Source organism: Filobasidium floriforme, assembly GCF_021052385.1.
Source record: "Filobasidium floriforme strain CBS 6241 chromosome Unknown HD553scaffold_19, whole genome shotgun sequence".
Classification (NCBI taxonomy): Eukaryota; Fungi; Basidiomycota; class Tremellomycetes; order Filobasidiales; family Filobasidiaceae; genus Filobasidium; species Filobasidium floriforme.
This window is the reverse complement of record NW_025763640.1, coordinates 314,176-321,794: the sequence shown is the minus strand read 5'-3', so window position 1 is coordinate 321,794 and position 7,619 is coordinate 314,176. Positions and strand designations below refer to the sequence as shown.

Sequence of the window (7,619 nt, the reverse complement as noted above, 5' to 3'; positions counted from 1 at the left end):
AACCATCATCATCGTCGCCCCTCCTTCCGAGAATCTCCTCCCGTCGTCACCTTTGTCTACTTCACGCGAGTCGATCGACCTTCTTCGAAAGTCGAAACGCACATCACCCATCCATCCCGTTCATCCCATCGACGACATCAACATCTACTCTCATCACCAGAACATCGTACAACCGATCTCGCCACCTCTCAAACGCGATCAGATCTAGATCCGTTGTTCCCGTGTCAAAGGAAGAAGATCGCGACCTACCGTATCGCGTATCACCTGGTGACGAGAGACATTCCTTCTTCACATTCCGAGCAAGCGACGCGATCATCCACACCAAACGCCAAAGGTTCATCGACATTCGACTTTTCATACTTCTGGACAGGGCTTCTCGGTGAGTGGCGAAGAGTTGTGAGAGCAGATGCTCCATACTGAAGGCCCTGTCTCCGCTTCTTCTCTTCCTACATCGCCTTCCGCCACCGCTACATGATCATGTAGTCTCATCTAGCCACACTTGATCACCTGCTACTCCTTGTGCCTAAGCGGTTCTCCTCTACGACCGAAACCTCTTTAAAAGTGAGTACTGCCTGATAAGGTGACTTGAAATCGCGGAACTGATCGTCATCGCCTTGCAATAGACCATCACATTACTAGATCCCGGCGCAAGGCAGATCTCTTTCGTATCAAGGTGAGCTACATCGCTGCCGTACTTCAATTCGACCCCTGCCTTTCGCCCCGTGTTTCCGATCATTCTCTTCGTATCGACGGGAGCCTACGGTCGACAACCGCTCGAGTCTTGATAAGCCGTAGCACGCATGTGTGGGAGCCGCCGCAAAATCTCTTCAGCGAAAAGCTGTGCAGACAACCGTCCTTTCATGCCTCTTCAGGCATATATACTAGAAAGGGAAAGGACCGACAAAGTCCTTTCATACTGGCATGAAGGCATCAAACATCCTTCCGAGCCTGACGTTCCATAATCGCCTCAAAGCGCCCACGAGGTGTATATAGGAAACTGCGTTTTGGTTCTGACGTGGAGATCTTTTGTTTACTCAGGCTGATCCTCTTGTGTCCTTCAAATCTTGTCCTGATCAGAGTCGTCGATCTTTTCTAAGCGAACGTACATCGACATTTCTTCACCGGTCCCGTTCATCATCTTGCAAACAAAGTATGTCATTGTGCTGTACTGCCCGATTGCTGACATCGGCTGACGCTGGCGAGCTTGCAGGCACGATGTCTTCGCCACCTCTTCCGACTCATTTCACCTTCAAAGTGCCCCAGCCTCGAGACTCGCCTCAAGTAGCAGGTTTCCAATCGAACTCGACATCCTACTCGTCTTCTTTGGGACGGTCCTTTGGGAACGCCTTTAGGCAAGATCCGGGCGAGCATATCATCCCCGGTGGCGACTTCGATGGGTTCTCCAGCTCTCCAGCTCCCCGATCCTCTCACCAGAGGGAGCAGCAATCTATCTGGGGAACCAATTCGCTCGGGCCGACGAGGTATCAGACCTCCGCGACTCGTGGCCACCAACAGAGCGATTCGATGGACTCCAAGATGGGTAGCTTCGATGCGCCATCAGCCGGCTTTATTGGCATGGCGATCACGATGAACGACCGTCCAGGGTCGTACCAACCTCCCGACACTCATCCGAATATGATGCCGTCGACGCCCGTGCCGATTCCGTCTCGTGCGCCTCCTCATTCCAGCCAATCTTGGGAAGCGCGTAACCCGCCGCCGTTATCCTCTGCCTCGAGCGCGGCCTATACGACGGCCATGACGCCTTCGACAGGTCGACAGGTCATGTCATACCCTACAATGGGTTTTCATATTAAGAACAGCTACGATTCGCCTCCCTCTTGGCATCTCGATCCGCCCTCTTATCACCAGCAGCCCCAGCAGCAGATGATGACCGCGCATGTCTACGCCACACCCACGCCAACGAGCCGACGTCCAGCTCATCTGATGACGACTCCGAGTTCGGCTCCGATGGGGGACAAGTTCAAGTTTCTCCCTCCTCGACAGCTTCCTGGATCGATCTCTCAGCCCCACTTTATCCTTCCGGCCCCGACGAACATGGTGAATAGCGACGGACAAGGTCTCCCCGCAAGCTCTCCTCCCACCGATGATGGCCCGTCTCGCCGTCATTGGCCGACAAGCAGCGACATTTTCATGGCGCAATACGAGAATTCCTTTGACCCGCTCGGGAGGCCGATCATGAAACGTTCGTCGACCGCGAGACCCAGCAAGGAACACCGATGCCCGACTTGCCACAAGGTGTTTGCGAGGCCCTCTGCACTGCAGACTCATCAAGCCGTTCACACTGGCGCGAAACGTGAGTCTGTCTCCGCGACCGAGATGGTAGTGGCGTTTGGCAATGCTGACGGTTCGCGAACGAATTCATTACCTTCTTCAGCGTTCCAATGTCCGATCCTCTCATGCGGCAAGAGATTCTCGGTTCTCTCCAATATGCGACGTCACGTGCGGGTGAGTTGAGAGTTCCGCAATATCACATCGAAGAACGGCGGACTAACGAGATGTCTCGCCTTGCAGACGCACGATCAACACCCCGACCAGTCGAGGTCTCGTGAGACTGGCATGGGCTACTTTTCCGGCGACGAATACGAGGGTAATGCCAGCGACGAGTATTCCTCCCCTCCTCAGTTCCGGTCTCCCAATCAAGATCGATCCAAGCGTCGCGCCAAGCAAGAGCCAGACGACATCGCTTTCGACAGCGCGGCCCTGGGAAATGCTGCTGCCGTTCCATACTACCAGCCGCACCCCATCTACCACTTCGGGATGTCTTCTTCCGGGTTGAATTAGTGATTATCCGCTACACGTGAGCGCCCTTTTCGATTTCTCAATCAAGGTTTTTCGATTTTGCCCGAAGATTGTATCAATAATAATAATACGAGTCGTGAGGGAGCTGCGGCGATATCCTCGAGTACAGTGTATCTTTAGTGCCAATGAATACGAATTACGCAATGCTCTGGTAGCATGCATGATACAGATTTTTGTTGGAAGGTCTTTGGGATACAAAACGCAATTATGCGGGAGTTTAAGAACCCGACCACTTGCCCTCGAGGCATCGATCGAGGTTGTAAGCTGCAAGACACGTTGTTACGTTCAGGAGCTATGCATATGACTGTCTAAGTCATGGAGCTGAACTTACCGCATGAAATCTGTAGAGATTGCGAAGTGAAGTGATGGCAGGTTGTCAGCGTGCTGGTTCCGTCGGTAGCATTGCATATGGAAAGACTAACGAGCTGGACGTGGCTGAACGCCTGAGGTGTGTTACCTGGGAATAGCAATATGTAATCAGTCGAGCGGATCTACGATGCGGCAAGCACGCTTGACTTACCCAAACCTTCCCCTCCTCGGCTGATCTCCTCGCTGAAAAGGCCGACGTGGTTGCTACAGGATCGATGCAACGTCAGCACGATGTTACCCAAGTTCATGAGAATGCTATCTCACCCGTAACCTAGAAAAGTTGCAAAATCGTTAGCAGATGTCACATCGAGATCCGACCCACGAACATGCTTACCTAGGAAATCCTCGAACATCTCCACGGCCTTTTGCAGGTAGGCCTTGTTTCCGAAAGATCCCACTCGACTCAAGGCCTCTGATAGAGCGTTCAGCAAGTAGCGTGAGCCGTCAGATGTTGAATGTTGAACCTCAGCGGGAGTACTAACCGATAGCCCAGAGCGTGCACATGGAGAACGCCCCCTCCTCTCCGCCAATACCGTCGTCGGCCTTTTCCGTGTCATAACGGAAGACGGTGTTGTTGGCGGTAAGACCTCCCTTCTCCGGTGTCCTCAGGATGGCATCGAGAGTAGACTTGAATCGCTCGTCAGCGGCGCTCGTAAAGAAGACGAGAGGCATGATCAGGACGGCCGAATCCATGATGTCGAGGTCTTCGTAGCTCTGTCCGTAATACTTCTTCTCGGCACTGACAACGCAAGCTTTACATTCAGCTTGTGGATAGATGGCATGCACGGACCCCCTGAACTTACTTCCATCCTTTGGTCTGAACCTCTTCATAGAGGTTGTCTCGGGCTTCAAACCACCTCACACGGTTGGGACAGGGAAGGTTTCGTTTCTCCGCCAATCGAAGGCCGCGGTCGATCGCGACCCTTCATATCAAGTCAAAACGTCAAATCACGGCACTGGTGGTGTTGCACGGACATACTCACCACATCATAACCTACATGGAGCGAATGCTTATCAGCCGGTGTGCAGCCATGGGAATCGGCAAACGCGATACTGACCTTGCTGTACAGGAAATTCTTCTTCTCGCCTCGTACTTCCCTACAGAGCCGCTATTGTTGTTAGCGGGTCGTCAAGAGGCATCAAGGATAGCAGACTTGCCAGATGCTGAGGTCTTTCTCTCCGACCTGAGTACAGACATGGTCGATGACCTGTCGGACAGCAACCCAGCCTTCCCAGCTCTACTCAAACCAGAGAAATGCGCCATCAGCTATTGTATATCGGCATGGATCCGAGTCTTGGCACTGACGAGCGGTCTACGTTTAGAAAGGACCGGAATGGCGTATCATAGCATTAGCAAATTTGACCTCAATGGCGGCGGACAGAAGCTCGGTATTTACCGGTTTTTCTGTGCCAGGTAGATGGCGTCCATCAATTCTCCGTAGATGTCCTGTGTACGAAAAGGTAAGTCAGACTTTGTCTACCTGGCAGACCGAGCGATACCAAACTGACCAATTGCAAGTGATCTACAGCACCGTTTCCGATTCGGACGGGTGTGGATCCCTTGTGACCGGCGAGATGGGTCAGTTCTTCCTCGTCGAGGTCCTTGCCACCATGGATCGTGTACACGATTTGTAGCGATCCATCGGAGTTTCGTTCTTTCAGTCGGCACAAGATAAAGTCCATGAATGCGTTGGCTTCTTCAGTAAATCCGAGACGGATCAACGCGTAGAGCACGAAAGAGGTGTCTCTGATCCAGGTGTACCGGTAGTCCCAGTTCCTAGGTCCTCCGACAGCTTCGGGCAGACTGAAAGTGGGCGCCGCTACGACAGCTCCGGTCTCCTCGAAGGTGAGCATCTTCAGGGTCAAGGCCGAACGGTGGACGTCTTCTCTCCATCGACCCTTGTACTTGCTCTTGCCAATCCACTTTTGCCAGAACCTCAAGGTTTGCTGTGGATTGTACGTGGATCAGATAGGGAAGACACAGCGGAGAAGAGCATGTATGGCAGGACGACTAACGCGTTCGAGGTTGTCCAAGAGTTCCTACAAAGATGATCGGCAAGTTCGAATCAGCCGGTATGCTTACATGTACCTAAGCCGACTTTGCCTGCAGGACCCACCTTGGTGATGATCGGATCATCCTCGGGGCGCAACAAGGAAGCCCCCTTGACGAGTGCCTTCAAACTGATGCCCAACTCGGCCGCCCTCTCCTCGCTCGGGTTGGCAACCTTCTGATGCTCCTTGTTCGCGTACTCGCGCTTGCTCTCTTCCCGCATCAAAAAGGTGATCGTCTGTCCCTCTTCCAAATCAAACTCGCTGACGATCGATTCCCCTAAGAGTCCTCGGTCGAGGTTGGCCTTTTCGAGCTTGATTTTGGGAAGAGGCACCTCTTTGTCGTCGGATTCCACGAAATAACGGAGATCCATAGTCAAGTCCTTGGACTTGAACGAGACCTTTTCGGTGTGGTTTCGGGCTTCCGAGGCGACCGTCGAGTCCTCTTCGAACACAGTCTCGTGCTTATCACGACAATAGTTGAAAGCCGGGGCACATTCCATGCGGAAGGGAACTTTGCCACGGATAACGTGGACTTTACGGATCATCCAGGTCAGATGAGCCGAGTGACCCGCGGTCTCGCAAGCTTCTCTAGGAATGAGGTAATCTAGGGAGAGGGAACCGCGGAGTAAAGGTTCATGATCAGTTTGAAGGCTAAGAGTATATCGTGCAGCGGGCTTACCAGTGACCATCCCAATACCGTCATCGTTGAGGAACTTTGTGGCCAACACGTTGGACTGGGGCATGTACTGCTGCTTGGTCCTAAACTTCCATCGAGGAGAGATAGACCAGTGACCTCCCTTATTGGCGTCCACGATCCTGAGGGGCAAAACATGCTCGGTTAACCCAAACGTACGCCCTTGGAGAAGGACGAGTTCGGGCAGAAAACAGTCTAGGCTCACCTTGCAAAGATCGAGGGGGAGTCAAAGTAAGGCACACACCACTGCTCGACGCTTCCGTCGAGCGAGATGAGCGCGGCGGTCTAGACCGAGAAAACAGAACAGATACCGTATTAGTCGTAATGTTCGAGTTTCTGATCATACTGCCTTAACTCACCTTGAGGTTACCGATCAAGGCATGGTCCTGTCGTAATTCAACGCGGCATCTGCATTGAGCCTCTTCTTCACCTAGTCATCTGCGGCAAGGCCACCCGCCGGCTCACCTGGATACCACGGATATAAGGCTGCTGAGGCTCCTGCTCATCCTGTTGGCGAGTAATGTTCTCGCCAGAGCTAGCTCCATGGAAATCGGTCAACATGGCGGATGAGTATAATTATCTAGTTGAGCGCTTGTCGATGCTAGGTTCCACGGGGAATCGTGTCGAGGTGTGATGAGTGGTATGAAAGCACGAGATTGACTGTGAGCTTGGTTTGCAGAAGTAGAAATCCGAGTCGAGAATGAAGAAGCTAAAGAGAGAGAGATCCTAGAGAGAGATCTAGAGAGACGACGTACGCTAGGGTTAGCAATTAGCAATTAGCACTCCCCCAGCTCGGTGTCTCCACTCGATGCCCTCCCCCTCACCTTCCCTCGGAGGGAATTGCTTCCGTGCCCCTCGCTCGCTCGAGGGCAGTCACCTGGCTCGGTAACCGACCTCGGACACGAGGAACAACGTCGACATCACGCAGATTTGGCGATCGATCGAGATCCAAACGAGACGCTGCGGTAGCAGTAGCTAGAAGGTCGGGGGCGTGGCTGCAATAGTACTCGATAGTAGTGGTTTGCCTGACGTTGTGACATCTTCCCCCCCTCTCCCCCTTCGCAACAAACATCGATCACGGGTCGGAGAGATGATTCGTCACTTTGTTCCGGAAGCGATTTCAGCGATGACGACATTTTCGTCTCAAAGATATACGCCTCACGTGACTGTTTGAACCCCAGAACGTGCGAGTTAGATGTTCAGGAGGTGTACTCATACAAGTTGGGTTATACTTGAAGGCAGGATGGAAACACTCCCACTCCGATCCGGTGCCCATGAGCGAGCGAACGATGGCGCACAAGTTGAACATGAGCTCGAAGTCGGGTAGGTAGAGCCTCGGCATGTTGCCAAGCTGCAAATGATATTCAGAGGTGATGTCACTGAGCGGGTAGCTGGCTGATAGCGTTGGGGGATGACAGAAAGCTAGGTACATTAACCTGGGCTGGTCACCTCGGTCGCTGGAAAAAGTCGATATCGCGCAGGCTGCCGCTTTTAGCTGCGCAACTTTCTAGGTTTCTCTCAACTCGACGATGGCGGGGTGAGGCGATTTCGAACGAACACGATGAGATGATGGCGAGATATGCATATGCAGTACAGGCGGGAGGTACAGACGAGTCATGCGTGACTGTTTAATGTACATGAGGTGGTCTTCCGAAACGGATACTACCTTTTTGCAGGGCTTTTG

At 52.9% G+C, this 7,619-nt stretch overlaps 2 protein-coding genes across 2 annotated transcripts; one reads left to right on the top strand and one right to left on the bottom strand.

Moving 5' to 3' along the window:
• Positions 1-1,215: 1,215 nt before the first annotated feature.
• HD553DRAFT_359598 (uncharacterized protein) lies at positions 1,216-2,802 on the top strand (the record flags this gene model as incomplete). Its single annotated transcript, XM_046183937.1, has 3 exons — positions 1,216-2,314; positions 2,396-2,466; positions 2,533-2,802. The coding sequence occupies 3 exons, from the start codon at positions 1,216-1,218 to the stop codon at positions 2,800-2,802; spliced, it is 1,440 nt and encodes a 479-aa protein (XP_046034509.1).
• A 60-nt stretch (positions 2,803-2,862) lies between these two features.
• HD553DRAFT_316003 (Six-hairpin glycosidase-like protein) lies at positions 2,863-6,672 on the bottom strand. Its single transcript, XM_046180559.1, has 20 exons — positions 6,401-6,672; positions 6,295-6,321; positions 6,141-6,220; positions 5,921-6,057; positions 5,307-5,845; positions 5,206-5,229; positions 4,699-5,136; positions 4,587-4,636; positions 4,496-4,502; positions 4,348-4,427; positions 4,248-4,287; positions 4,173-4,183; positions 3,993-4,112; positions 3,672-3,928; positions 3,524-3,601; positions 3,454-3,460; positions 3,341-3,393; positions 3,243-3,277; positions 3,152-3,161; positions 2,863-3,084 (listed from the first exon to the last, which is right to left on the bottom strand). Exons 1-20 carry the CDS (start codon positions 6,494-6,496, stop codon positions 3,038-3,040), a joined length of 2,136 nt encoding a protein of 711 aa, XP_046034508.1. The 5' UTR covers positions 6,497-6,672; the 3' UTR covers positions 2,863-3,037.
• Positions 6,673-7,619: the final 947 nt, after the last annotated feature.

Coding starts and splice junctions, on each gene's coding strand:
- HD553DRAFT_316003 (XM_046180559.1), bottom strand. CDS start 6,496: ATGTTGACCGATTTCCATGGAGCTAGCTCTGGCGAGAACATTACTCGC. Junction 5,846..5,920: donor CGGTATTGGGATGGTCACTG/GTAAGCCCGCTG, acceptor CCCTCTCCCTAG/ATTACCTCATTCCTAGAGAA. Junction 5,137..5,205: donor TCTTGGACAACCTCGAACGC/GTTAGTCGTCCT, acceptor TACAATCCACAG/CAAACCTTGAGGTTCTGGCA.